Source organism: Pieris napi, chromosome 21 (genome assembly GCF_905475465.1).
Source record: "Pieris napi chromosome 21, ilPieNapi1.2, whole genome shotgun sequence".
NCBI classification, from domain to species: Eukaryota; Metazoa; Arthropoda; class Insecta; order Lepidoptera; family Pieridae; genus Pieris; species Pieris napi.
In genome coordinates this window covers 3,246,043-3,261,515 of record NC_062254.1, presented here as the reverse complement: position 1 = coordinate 3,261,515, position 15,473 = coordinate 3,246,043, and the positions used below count along the sequence as shown (strand labels likewise).

General features: G+C 33.3%; 3 protein-coding genes across 14 annotated transcripts in view; 2 read left to right on the top strand and 1 right to left on the bottom strand.

Annotated features, from left to right (window-relative positions):
* Positions 1 to 15,473, top strand: part of LOC125060323 (protocadherin-like wing polarity protein stan) — a 189,922-nt gene that overhangs the window by 1,949 nt on the left and 172,500 nt on the right. The window lies entirely within an intron of this gene.
* LOC125060328 (calcyphosin-like protein) overlaps positions 1 to 15,473 on the bottom strand; it is a 49,208-nt gene that overhangs the window by 20,529 nt on the left and 13,206 nt on the right. The window lies entirely within an intron of this gene.
* LOC125060324 lies at positions 134 to 10,220 on the top strand. Its single transcript, XM_047665190.1, has 2 exons — positions 134 to 315; positions 920 to 10,220. Exon 2 carries the CDS (start codon positions 1,000 to 1,002, stop codon positions 10,042 to 10,044), a length of 9,045 nt encoding a protein of 3,014 aa, XP_047521146.1. The 5' UTR covers positions 134 to 315; positions 920 to 999; the 3' UTR covers positions 10,045 to 10,220.

Genomic DNA, 15,473 nt, shown 5'->3' with positions numbered 1-15,473 from the left:
TAGGCTATGAGGCCCCTAAAAAAAACCAGCCTTAACATTTGTGAAAGAATATTTACTCTATATTTTGCTAGAAAAGTGAAACCTATGTGCAGGTATTTAAAAATGGAATCGCTGACAGATATTTCAGATCAAAGTTTTCAAATCTTTGGTTGTCAATAGAAATATAATGTTCCGATAAATGCTACATAGTTTTATAAATGTTAAGAGAAATTTATAAGAGTCGATGTGTGCTGTTTTATAATGTATTTTTCGGAAAAAGATGACGAAAATGTAATCTGAACTGTGTTTTAAGTTTTGTCGTCTTCGTTTTGTCCAGTGAGTAAATATGTATTATATGTATATTCATAGTTTAAGTATTTAACACACAATTATAATTATTTTTAAATAATTAAACCCCAGGCCTAACATATTTCTACTACTTAATCACAGTTTGAACTATTTAAATATAATTTTTTCATCTCTATTTCTCAAATTGTATTTCAGCTGTAATGAAAAGATATATGAGTGCTTTTGTTCACACAGAGTAATTAAAATTATTCGAGTCTACTTGAATTAGTCTCGCATCATCATTTGGCACTTTTAATTTTTTTAGTTATTGTTATTATACCAATACTTTGAGTCTGCGCGCGGTCTAGTAAATACTTACGTACTCAAATATACTCCTATTACAGTCATTTTCCTAAGCTTTAATTGATATTCAATATATTGTATATTGAATACTTAGAATTCGACTTAGGATCCTTCAAAGAGCGTACTAATTTTTAAAAAGGTCGGCAACGCACTTGCGAGCCCTCTTTCATTGAGAGTGTTCATGGGCGGCGGTATCACTTAAGGTGAGCCTTCTGCCCGTTTGCCCCGTGTTCTATGAAAAAGTTTTTTTGGCATAAAATGTAAAATAAGAGTATCTATCGCATTACAGGTGTGCAAATTTTTGGACAAGTGGATGTTATGTTAAATTATGTGTGATGAAATATATACAGTCACATTGTGTTGTAATCTATGAAGAAGCTCGTTAGTAAACGACAAATTATGAAGCCTCCACGAAAATCGCACAACACCAGTGATTCTTGTTCATGCACATCGTGTCTTTATAGAAGCGAATCAGATAGACCTTCGCTGCAACGGTTAATCCTTAAACAGTCTAAAATCGATCGTCTTTACTATGGAAAGTATGTACCCTTAAGAGAAAAAAAGTTGTTAGACAAATTGGTCCGAACAAGAGCGGTGTACGATGACATCAGAGCCCAATTGGTATCTGACAGTACATCGAGTCTACAGAAAAATGCTGATTTCAAACAGAAAACCTCCTCTAATGAGCTTCAAAAGAATAGTGCTATATTAGAAATTGTAAACCTTGTAGATAAAGGTGCTGCTTTGAAGACACCGAATTTAAGTGAGTGTTGTAGCTGCTGCAGTTGTTCATCTAAAAGTCATCTTCATCAAAATATACAGTCGCGGAAATTGCATCACCGTAAGCATGCGCGTGACCGTTATGAAAGGGAAGGACTAAGATATAATATGAAAAAAAGGAGAGGAATCCGGTTTTTGCCCAAACACATTAAATCTGATCCTTGCACTTGCACCTTTGAGTACTTAGGATTTAGTAATAAAAATGCCAATTTGGATAATAATATAGAATCGTCACTTAATATTGATGAAGAAATTCAACCGCGACCACGAAAACCCTCTTTAAATATTGTTGAGTCTAAAACGAAGATTAAAAACATAATCACGGATGGTTTGCAAAAGATTAAAGACTCTAAGACGATGCTACAAGATTCATTAGCTATTCGTGCAAAGGAATCATTAGAAAAAGTAAAAAACATTAAAAATCAGTTAAAACCTAAGAAAAAGTTACCAGAGGACGATTTTTACTTTTTGGAAAATCGGAAAGTAACAATTTTGAAGGACGCAGGCCGAACGTCCTATGAAAAAATAAAAGCATCTCAAACAAGAATTAAAAATAAAATTTTAGAAAAGGGAGAAATTGTTGATGTTCGGGCAAGAAACTCAATAAATAAACTAAAACAAATAAAAAATAATATGAATACAAATGTAAAAGGCAGTCTTGAAAAACTAATTTTTAAAAAGAAACCAAAGAAAAAACTAAACGTTTTGTCACCAGAGCAACACACTCAATTAGCGCATAAAATACGGAAAGATTCTATTGTCAAATTTAAAGAAGATTTAAGTAGGAAAGAAGAATTAAAGGACTGGACCTGCGAAGAGCCATGTATTCAAGGTACATGTGATCCGAAGCAATGCTTAAAAAAACTTAAATTGAAAAGAACTGTAAAAGACAGACGACGTGGTAGACGTGATAAAAGTAAAACCCATGTTTCAAAAAGTAAACGGCGTGAGGAAAATAATGCTATATCTTCAAACTCATCTAATGTAAGGATACAAACTAGATCTAGGAAAAAGGCTTCGAAATTGCAACAGAATATACCAAAACACAATACAAAGAAACTTGAAATAAAACCAGCTTTAAGCATTAAAAAACTTCAAAATAAAGAAAAACTTGCCAAAACTCAAGCGCAGGGTAAAGAAACCAAATTGCTTAAAAAACACTTAAGAGTAAAACCTTCTTCCGAACGAGAAGCAATCCCTCGTCAAGTTGTAAGAATAGGATCTTCTTTTAGTTTTAATGTCGAATTTTTCAAAGAAAACCCTCGTTCCTATATTCAGAGCTCTTCTCCTAATTACGGCAAAAATAACAATCAATCTTCAGGTTTAACCCTAAATAGTTCGAGAAAACAAAAATCAATGCATAAAAACGATAAAAACAGGTCTCAATCAAGTTTAAAATTACTAAAACGTGAATTAGCGAAGAAACTTAAACATATACAGAAACATCGTCAGACGGCTTTGCAAAAATCAGAATCTGTACAGTGTGAATGCTCGAACGTAGCTTTAGCAGACAGACAAAACAATAAAAATTCTTTATTACCTTTTGAATGCGATCCCTCTATATGTATTCCCGGTATCTGCGATCCAGGAAATTGTTTAAAACTCATCCAAAAGAGATTAGCCACACGCTCCAAACAATCGTACACAAGTTCACGTAAAACTAAGTCAACGTCAAGTGTTACAACTAAATCAAAATCATCCAAAGCAAAGCAAGTTCAATCAGCAATAATACCTCGACGTAAAGATGTCATGGATAAGGAAAAACTGAAATTTCGAGCAAGAAAGGCTAATCGTAAACCCAAGCTAAGTAATGGTAATATTGTTCGTATCGGTTCGACATTTAGTTTTAACATAGAATTTCAAAAAAAATCTAATATACCTCATCAGAACGGAATTGAGAATTGGCAAGAATTAAATACATTCTCTATTAAACCAAAGACTAAACAACTTGTTCGAGATAAAAATCCTATATATCTCAAAAGGGATGTAAATCGTAAAGAAAGAAATTTTAAACGTAGAACATCAACAACAGGTACAGAAACAGATTATTCAGGTAATTTTAAAACTCGAAATACATCTACTGAAACAAAAAATCTTCAATTTTTATCACATCTACTGCCATACGAATGTACACCTGGTACGTGTATCCCAGGAGAGTGTAATCCATATGAATGCCTAGAAAGAATTAAAAAACGCCATAATACGAGAGAAGTTAGTTTAGGTACGATTAGTCCAGAAAATAAGTCGACATACAGTTATACTAAAAATAAATCTAAAGCTGCATTTGTTCAATTCAAGCCAAGCACAAAGGGGCGCAAGATATTAGTTAAAAGTAAAATTGGTGACAGAAAAATGGGCAAACCAAACATTGGTAGCATCGCCTTAGATAGTAACGCAAAACAAGTTGTGAATATAGGCTCAACATTTAGTTTCAACGTTGAGTTCTCTAAAAGCTATGGTAAAAAAGATATTGAAAAGGATTTAAAACCATCGACAAATCTGGTTAATTTCAGTACAAGAAAAAAAGTTAAAGAAAGAGGTGTAGAAATAGAAAAAAAGGTTGGACATGTCGACACACAGATAGAAAAAGTAAGAAAAGCCGAAAAGTCCTCTCTTGTTGGACCAATGCTAAAAAGGTGTTTTTGTACTCTTAATTTATATAAAAAGCAAAAGAACGATCTTAATAAAAGAAAGAAATTACTTCATGCAAATACAACGTATACCGTCAATACAGCTTTACTACTAAAACAACAAAATTCGTCAATTAATTTAAAGAAAATGCAGGATTTTTATGATGATGTTTCAGGAAAACAGAGTATATTGCGCCTTTTACCATGTAAAAAATATTCCACAAAACAGTCTTTAGAAATTACTTCAAGTTTAAGCTTGGACGTGAAATTGATCAAAAAATCTTTAAAGGATTCTAAAAACAACTTACAGCAAATATCAGCCGCTCCAAGTAGTTCTTATATTAAAAAAATGGAGAGTCTCACAGTATATGGATTAAGCAAATATTTAAAGCGTTGTTTCTATACAATGAATATGCAAAATGACAGTAAATTTAGAAAACTTGAACCCTACGAATGTGAACCTGGAGTGTGTATCCCAGGCGAATGTGATCCTTATCAATGTCAAAAGCTAATTATGAAGCGATTGGTGAAAGGTTATTCTAAATTATCTAGCACCGATTCCAAGCCCATTTCCATGTCAAGTAGCCAAACCCAGAAAAATTCTTCCCAGTCGCATTTTACAAGTGCAGAATTGAAGTCTCAGCATAAGACTAAAGAACATTACAGACAATCACCTCCCAACGTTACGAAAGTAAAGGGAGCTAAACAATCCGTTCGAATTGGATCCAGTTTCAGTTTCGATGTGGAGTTTAATAAAAATCGCCCTAGACGTGATAAGCCTAAAAGCTTAAAAAAGAGTAAGGTAAATATTTCAACTAGTCGTTCAGGGGCGAAATCAAAAGGCACGCTTAAAACCAAATCTGCAAAATACAAGAATAAAACAAATTATACAAAGCATGACAGTCGAGAAAACGTTGCTCAAGTTAAAACAGAGACCAAACATAATGAAACCAACGCGCAGGATATGAATAGATGTTTTTGTACTTTAAAATTACATAAGAAAAGCAAGGTAAAAACATCAATCGGTCAAATCCAAACTATGCCTCACCAACAAACTGGCATTTTAACTGAAAGCAGAGGACAAAATACAAAAGGCTTTATACGTGATCAACATTTGTTACCATATGAGTGCGAACCAGGCATTTGCATACCAGGTGAATGTAATCCATATGAATGTTTAGCTCGAATAAATAGGAGGAATTTGAAAGAAACGGGTATGGCAACAATAACAACAAGTACTGCCGCTTCCTCCAATACTATTAGGCCTAAGAAAAAATTAAAATCTCGTGCGGTCAAAGTGAAAGAAATAAAATCTAAAATTCAGCCAATCCGACGCGTCACATCGGCTGGTAATCGTAAATTAAACAAAACATCAGTCAATACTAACCGGCAAGCTGTAAAAATCGGATCAACTTTCAGTTTTAATATAGATTTTTACAAGGACACTACACATGCCCAAAAAACAAATAAAGCAGATAAAGTTCATACAAAGAGATCTAAACAAAGACCCATACAAACAAAGTCTAAAGAAACAAAACATAAAGGTAAAAAAATAAGCACTGCATTTCTTAAGTCACAAACTAAGGTGTTACAAACAGTGCAATCGCCACATAAAAATATGGCAACAATGGTAAAGCCGTTTTTAAAGCGGTGCTTTTGTACATTGCAGTTGCGTAACCAACAAAACGCTGCAACAGAATCGAATAAAATTGAGAAAAAAGTATATCGAAGTGTAATGACTATGACGGATAAAAGAAAGCTAGATCCTAATGAATGTGAACCTGGTGTTTGCATTCCTTTCAACTGCGATCCATTTGAATGCGAAAAATTATTTAAAAAGCGATTAAATCAAGAAATAAATGTCAATATGATAGCTAATCCGAATCTGCTTCCCTATGAATGTGAACCAAACTTTTGTATACCTGGGAAATGTGATCCATACGTATGTTTAGAGCGAATAAAAAAAAGAAATATTAAAAGTTCAGAAATTGGTATCGATAAAAAAACTATTGGAGATACTCAAAGCACATCTGTTCGAAAAAAACATACAAAACTCCAATTTCGGCATCCAAGTATTAAAAAGTCATTGAAGTCGAAACAGACCCTTGAAAATACAAAAACGCTACGCAAAAGCAAATTCAGCAAAGGAGTTAAACGTAGCAATGTGTCGCATCGTACAGTGAGTGATACCGAAATCCATATGAAACCCATGCAAATATCACAAAAAACACTAAAACAGAAATTTATTCAGGAAGGCAAACCCCACTCAACTAATCAATCACAGACTTTAGCAAATTCAAAATCGATTAAATCTGAAGTTATTTCCAATTTGCAACGATGTTTTTGTACATTGTCTCTCAGAAAAAACATGACTGGTAATGATAAGAGTCAAATCGTTAAAGAAAAGGAAATACAAACTGGAAATCAGTGGCCCACTAAAGAATCTGTTACAAAATATGTTGAACCAACCAAATCCACCGCTTCTGCTGTGGGCACTTTTATAAAGAAGTGCTTTTGCACATTAAAACTAAATACACGTAAAGTGCCTAAATCACCTCAAGTGAAACTAAGTAAAAATCCGCATAAGCCCAGAAATAAATTATATAAATTAGAACCTTATGAATGTGAGCCAAATACTTGTACACCTGGAGACTGTGATCCATACGAATGTGAAAAACGCATAAGGAAACGACTGTTACGCGAAAACGCAGCGGATCCCATGAAATTAAAATATACTTCCAAATCAACATTTACACCTACTTCAAGAACCAAAAATATTTCTCGAGCTATATTGGCGCCAATGTTAAAAACCAACAGTGGCCATACTCATCGAGTACACGGTATCAAGAGCAAATCCTCGAGTGCCAAAAAAGTTGCTAAACATAAACGTGCTTCAGATAATAAACCACAGCATAAACAAAGCGTGCGAATAGGGTCTTCGTTTAGTTTCGATATAGAGTTTTTTAAAGGTAAATCAGGTGCTAACGGTGATACACCATACCATAGTAAAACAAAAGATGTTATTAATCGATCGCAAAGTCGTACTACAAAAGTAAACAAAGTTCAAAAGTCTACAGGGAATAACAAAAAATCCCCAAAGATTGGGAAGGGACAAGGAACATCAATCAGAGTTGGGAAATATAATGCCTCTCAATTGGCTCACTCACAAACGAAATCAAGTAGTACTATAACAGACCCCATGCTCAAAAGGTGTTTTTGTACTTTACAACTACAAAATGTTGCAGCTGAAAATAATAATCAAAACATACCTCGCCAAAGAGAACAACTGCAAACTCAATATAAAACGACGCACACTAATGTATCATACAACATGTTATCTCCTTATGAATGCCCACCTTTTATGTGTATCCCAAATCAATGTGACCCCTATGATTGTGCAAGAAAACTTGAAAAATTAAAGGTACGTAACCAAGGAATTGGAACGAAAGAAAGAAGGAGAATGCACCAGTCGGTGGAAGTAAAACATTTCCCAAAGCAAAAAAAGAGCCAGAAAACTCAGTCTTATATGATTAAAAAACTACCAACTCACGAAAATGAACAAGGTATTGTTGAAATACCGCGGTTTACTAATTATTTAAAAAAAGAAAATAGACAAGGAGTGAAATTTGGGTCAAATATGTCTTTTAACATAGAGTTCTACAAAGAATTTTCATCGCCTTCTCCGGTAGAGATAAGAGAACTTAAGTCAAAAGAAAATAAAATATATACAAGGTCAAAACCACTAATAAATAAACATGTTGACTCTAACGTAATTAGAAAACGATTTGCTGACAAGGTTGTACCATCTATAAGATCTGATGCTCGTAATACTGAGTCTCAAGCATATAAAAATAGCGTTGACAGCAAAGGTTCTAATACAACAAATAAATTAAAAAGATGTTTTTGCACATTAAAACTGCAAAAAAATGTGCCATATCCACAAACATTTGAAGTACGAAGAGCAGTGGTCAAGAAATATAAAGAAAATCCTATAAAAGAAACATTTTCTCAAATGAAGTGCGTGAATATACAAGGTGTCTGTAAAAACGTTAAAATAAATTCTCAGGATACGCACCCAAAACACAATGAAATGCAAACTATTTTGTCATATAAGCCCAAAAAATTTAATAAAAAATATAGCGAAACCTTGCTGATAGAAAATAATATCAAGACCAAATCAAACAAGAAGCGAATAACATGGACAAGTAAAAAAAGACTTACAAAAAAACAAAGTGCACATCCAATTAATGTGTCAACTAAACCTTGTTCTTGCACTATTAGTCCAGCACAAATGCACCAAAGGAAATACAAGGACGAAACAACACAAGGGCTAAAACACCGTCAACGGCAGGCACGAAGTGATGACATAAGAAGTTCATATAGTGATCGTCGTGCAAAAGTATTACAAAGTATACCTAAAATACGAACATCAAAAAGTCTAATGCTGTCCAAAAGAAGTAATACTAAAAAATCGAAAGACATAAATAACAATATCCATATAGTTGGAAATCAGTTTGAAGCTGGTGATGCTAAGGGCAAAAATTTAAAATTTGGATGTCAATGTTTACTAAAAAATAAAAATAGGATCTCAACAAATATAAATGAAACAAAACATAAAAGTAAAGAGTCCAGTAATAAGGTCAAAAGAGTGAAACTTTCCGAGATACCAAAAGAAGAAATGGTTGTTAAGAAGGATGGACCATGCCCATATTGTGGTCAATGTGTTAAAGGTGGAATAGGTCATATCTGCTTAGCTAAGATTGATTCTTGCATGCAAAAAATTAAGCAATGGTCTTCTAAACAAAAAGAAAACGCACTAACTGCTTTAATAGGAAAGAAAGAAATGAAATCTAAAGAATTAAAACCATTATTTAATGTTTATCTAGAAGCAGATGGCATGAGTATTATTAATAAAGAAGAAGTTACAGAAAAGGTGACAAGATTACAAACCAAAGGAAAGAAAGAAAAGACACATGATAAATTTTGTACGTGTTGTCTATGTCTTGCCAAAAAAGGAAAGAAAGGCAAGATGAAAGACAATATCAAAAAAGAGGCTAAAAAATCTCGAAAAAATAAGCGTAAAGATGAACCCATTTGTGTTTGTGGAAGTAAAGTTTGTGCTGAAGACGTAAAACGTGTAAAGAAACTACCTACAAAGAAAAAAGAGATGATGCCATGTTTCTGTGGAAGTCCTATTTGTGCTGAACAAACCGCTATGATGGAAGCTATAGCTGAAGGTCCAGCTTCTTGTGTATGCCAAGAAGAATATGAAAAGAGAAAAGAACGTGATAAAGAAGATTTTTTTAACATACATAGGCTACTATCAGCCCAGCATCGAAAAGAAGATTCAGAGAGGCGGAAAAAGCGACGTAGAGCTGACCAACGTATGGAAGAATCGATCCGAGGTACTAAAAATGATGCATTATTGGTTGCAGGATCAGTGTTTGATGTGGCAAAATTAGGTTTCTCGGGTGTTTCTGATATACTTCGAATAGTATATAGATGTGGCAGACACCCGACACATACTTGGCATTCTATGAAGGCCATGGCAAAGGATCCCAGTTTGATTGGCAAGGCATTCAAAGATGCTTATAGTGACAGCAACGTAGGTGCAACGACCAGGAGAATTGGTATGCGCATTTCAAATATGGGATCATTAGAAAAAACCAAGAAACTATTAGAACAAAACGCTACGACAAATTATATATTGCACATAGCTGATAAAAATCCAAAGAAGCATTTACGCAAAAGGAAGAAACCCAAACCCAAAAACCAGGTTGACTCTAATTGCAACCTATATTTAAGTTCTTTAAGAAAGAAGAGGTTTATGTGGATATTTAATAGGTGGCCTTCGTTCTACCCGCACTGTCTTTCTTTTCTTAACGTTTGGAAGCAATTTGCAGAAGTTATGACATTTCTATTAGCTGTTGTCGTTTGGAGTCCCTGTATATTTGCAATGGAAGTTTGTAGAGCCGTTATCTGTTGCACGATGTGTACTGGGTAAAAATTAATAAAATTGTTCGTTAATCAAAAGTATTTTTTATTACTTGACATACGTTTCAAACTACGCTACAACTGCAGTAACAGTACCCTTATCTTCATACTTTAATTGATGGGAGTAACTCCTATATATTTTTACGTTAATTAATAATGGCGACTATCAGAATCTGAAAACCTAAACTAAGAACTAAACCTAGAACTAGTTAGAGAAGCCGATAGTATTTTCCTTCGGTAAAATATCTTTAAAATGCTACAAATAAATGAATTTAAAGGGAATGAGACGCAATGTGTTCAGTGTGCGAAAACAAAAGAGAGCGGTATCGACCAAACCCTCAAAAGTGAGGGCCATCACTAGGGTTGTCAAGATTAAATTAATTTATATTTTTTTCGTTTAATTTTTATATACTAGACTAGTATATTAGTTGTTAATTCTTAAAAGTAATAAGTCTTACTATAATAACGTAATAACTTCTTCCTATAATATTATATTATATTAAATAATAAAAAAATTACATCTACAATTTATTGATTGTTTTTTTGCATTGATAATTCATATATTGTTCAAAGTAATAGATATACCCAAATTATTATTAGTTATTTGTAAACCAAACTACAGATGTGTCAACCCTAGCTGCCACCCTCTTTATGACTCAGAGGGGAGGACCCTTGCACGTAGGTACAGACCCTCTGTACAGAACATGCACTCTATTGATCTGGGGTATTTGGGACTATCTAATAAGTTTTTGACCTATCGAATTTCGGTTAGTATTCAAGGGTTGATGTCGGGTTCGAAATTAAAAACTTAAAAATTACCATAGAGAAAATCGTTTTTTTATACAAACTTTTATAATATTGCTTAAAATAGTTTCTATATTATTATATTGTAAAGTTGAAGGAGTTGTTAATTTTAAAACTTACTTGAATTATGGTTAAAAGCCCAACTTCTCGGAAGTTGAAGAACTTTGATACGATTTAATCAACAGGAGTATAGCTATATTTATTTTTTATTAAATTATTTACTTACTAAATTAATTTTAATTAATACTTAAAACGCTGGGTAATGTTTGTAATAATTTTCATAAGGAAACCGCTAATAAGGGTCCACCAAATTATAATTACAAGTTTTTTGGTTATATTCATATAGTCTTTCTAGTTACTCATACATACAAATTTAGCTGTACATATAATATTATCCATAAAAATACATTTGTTTTTTCAAATAATCATAAGATATACTAATTAAAAAATGTGTAATTCCGTGTAATAGCAGAAATCATTATTTGCCACTCGCCATTTTAAGTCTACATCGGGCATAGAGTAAATGGTTTCCCGCCAAAATGTTGTTTTGAACAAATTCAACATGGCGGCGGTTTGCGCGCCTCTTTACGATCGCCGTGTAAATTACGTTCGTTCGTAAAACTTTTATGTCCTTCGTGTTCGCGTCGGTTTCATGTATAAAGGTATATTATTAACAGCTATTGCTTAAAAGCATGTATGATTAAAAGTTTAGACTTAAGACCTAGTTTAGTTTAGAATATAAAATCTTTATAATCAATTTATATTTTAACTTAATTTGACTCTTGAAATAATAACTGCTATGAAACCAATGCAACTGTTGCAGAGAGTGCCTACGTCTGGCAATACTCTCGGGGCGTAACGCCGACGATTTAGGTAATCGCCACGCTTATAAAACTAAAGGCCGATTTACATTATCTTAGTGTTTAGGAGAGTGCTTTAGGATAGTACTTTAGTTGAAACATGTAAACGCTACTTGCTTTAGTAAACGCTACGCTAAAGAACTTGCCTTTCAAGTTGTACTAAAGCACTCTCCTAAACACTAAGATAATGTAAATCGGCCTTAAGAAAGCCTGAGTGAGCAAAATGTACACTGTACAGCCTTGGCTCGTACCTTGCGGTAATACGGGTCCTTTTATGACTATACAATTATACATACTATAAATAGATCAATATTGTTATTTAAGTTATAAATAAGTGAGTTGGAAAATAAGATTTTAAATACAATATGTTATGTAAGTTGCAAACAGCAAAACTTGCGTAAGCTCGGCATGTCAACGAAACGGATTATCCGCAAATACGTGACCATTAGCCCGTAAAAGTGCTTAGATTTACGCGCCAAGTTTGTTTACGACAAATCGATTTGGTGATTCACGGAGTCGTTCTGCCAACTTTTACATACAGTTTCATACTTGTAAAGGATAAATAATACTTATCTTACCTATGTTTTGCTATTCTCAATTTCAGTACAATGTAATCGCCTGGTATCTTATTCTGGTAGGCAGACATTTCTACATCTTATAGTTTGATAATAATATTGTATATTACTTAGATGAGTGAAATATAAGTAGTCGATTCCTATATAAAATAAAGTTGTAGCAAAAATCTTTATTATTATTATTTTAATAACAAACGGGGCAGGCTTATCGGATGTTATGACACTGAACCAATTCGACTTAGAGTCCTTTAAAAACAGCGTACCAATTCTTGAAAGGCCGTCAACGCACTTGCGAGCCTTCTGGCAATGTTAGTGTCCATATCACTTAACATCAGATGATCCTCCTGCCCATTGCCTTCTATTAAATAAAAAAAACCGCCGCCCATAGACAGTTAGGTACATTGCTAGAAGGCTCGCAAGTACGTTGCCGGCCTTTAAAGGATTGGTACGCTCTTTACGTGAAGAACCTTAAGTCAATTTGGTTGGTTTGGTTTCAAATAAGTCGAGTCGATTGTTTAAAAGTTCTAGATTATATTTAAGGTTTTAACCTAATATGAATTCATTTATCATAACCTATTTGAATTAATCAATAAATTTTAACGTTACGCTTATCAGTAAAGTCCATTGATCACATTTATCATGAGATATTTCCTTTAATATCCTGAAATTTATCCAAGGATTACATTGGGAGCGATTTAGTTTTGTCCACATACAAAAACCATAAATCCACAGTTTTTTAATTCGTTTAAAAACCCGACTTTGTTACCGCAGAATATTACAAGCATAGTGGGTTATTTAATGGCAAAACTTGTGCCAAAATAATTATCCCCGACATTTCAACTCGGTCCTATGAATATTAAATGAGATTTCGCATTCAAGTACACTCCTGATTCTTTTTAAAACAGTTCTTATGTTCAAGATGGCGACTTCCAAATTGTAATGTCAAATGAATAATGTAATTTCCCGCCTATTATTTTAATTTTATCCCCAATTTTTCTGGAACACGCTTTAAGATATGCTTTGTATAATCACAAGCTATCGCTCTTTGGAATTGTTTATGCAGTATTCACTTCGTTCGAATAGGATTCCCGGGAAATAATTCCGTTAAAAATCACGTGTTTTTTTTGAAATATATTACCGAAGTCATGCCCAATGCCCCTTTTTACAAGCCCTCGACTTTTGCTTTTGCGTAAAAAGTAACAAACATTCTGTATGAACGTCTATGTTTACTAGCCTTATAACACGCTCCTTAATCGCAGAGGTAGAGAAGGTGTGCCAGTTACAAAAAAAAGGGTGCGTGTACTTATGTACGCGCGTAAGAAGTTATACTTCTTTGGCATTATTAAAAATAGTTTTTGATTGCATGCAAATAATTAATTACAATTAAATAATCAAAGACTGGAAAAGGAGTCATTATAGTCAATAAAGTTCAGTTTACATTTGAAAAATTAAATAAATAAATATTTATTATTATTCTCTTACATTAAGTGTAACATAAATTCTATTATTATTCGAATGTTGTTTTTAAATTATGTCCAATGTCCGTGGGCAACTTCATTCTGTTAATTTTGTGTCACGGTGCGCGCGCATCGTAAAATTTCACTCTCATCAATTTTTAATTAAAAAGCCTAAAGAATATTTTAAATAAACATTCTTAAAGTAATAACATTTTACACGATTTCCTTCTTATGACAAATGGCATTCCTGGGACCAAGCGTGAAAAACTTTACCTAGCATTGAACATTCTTTACTAGATCTGTAGATCATTATTCTTACTCCACAACCGTTGTAAAACGTACATCGGAAAAACTAGTCGGATGCAAAAGGCTTGCGCATACGTTCCAGGCAAGGTTTTTGTCTCTGGCTGATCACAGAGCGTTGACCTATCGAAACGCGCGTAACGAACGCAAAAAGGAAGTGCAATTTATCTTTTTACTACTGAAGCTTGTAAAAAGTTTGTTAATGGAATCTTCCAATTCGCATTTTCTGTAACGATTGTCTTTTGTTTTAAAACATTTGAATCAAAGGTTTAGCATGCAAAATGTGACTGCCCTTATAAACGTCGTTGGATTAATTATATACTTTATCTTTATTGCTCTTGTTTGATTAGGATTATATAAACGAGACTAAAAATTAACTTATTAAAGTTTTCAAGTTTATGACTTTATCCAAACAACTAAAAAATACCAAAGAAAAGTTACGTTGTCAAAACCGTAAAAAAGGGAAAAAAGAATAGAGAGAAAGAAGATATTTGAACATGATTGCAATTTGCAACTGACCAATTATTATTGTTTGTTAAACTCTTACGAGGCGTACTACATTTGAAATGGAATTTTGAATTAAATGGCTTTATCAAGCTAAAACCAGTGCTACTTTCATAACATAAATCATAGTAGAAAACCAGTTCTTTTGGTCTTCCAAAACAGTGCAAAGTAGATCGATATCTCAATATCAATAAATCTTGCAAATGGTCGCCATTAATCAGAAATATTATCATCCGTACGTGATTGTGAGCAGTTTGGCCGTTGAAAAGGCGAAATCTGTACCCAATTAACACGCGGGTCACGCCCTTGATGTGATTTCATAAATTACGTTTCAAATATGTGATGGAAAATTGTTGAAATTCTCGTCTGGAGCACCTGAAGTTGAAAGTTGTATTTATAATTTGTGTTAAATTTTTAATTATAACTTTTAAATTTAAATAAATTTGATATAGTTTCTATGTAGTCTTGCAGATTGGAGCAAATAGAATATTTTTTCAAGGGTGTCGGCTCCGAATTATATACCCATTTATTTTATTAGGGACAGGATAAAATAAACATAACCTACGAGCATGCATGGTAAATGAAAGTGGATGAAACGTATCATGCATTGAACCAGGGTTTCTGCCTACTCCTTTGGGAAAGGGCGTGACTGTATAGATAGATATTTAATTATTTACAGGATATCTACGCCAAATTTTATTAAACAATATTATATAAATACACAAAAAGAATAAAAAATAAATAAATCAGTGGTTCTACAACCTCTTTAGGTCTTGGTCTCAGATTTCTGAATCTGTTTCATAATCATTTTTAAATCTAATCGGCAAGTAGGTAATCAACCTCCAGTGCCAGACACACGCCGTCGACTTTTTGGGTCTAAGACATATCGATTTCCTCACGATGTTTTCCTTCACCGTTCGAGCAAATGTTAAATGC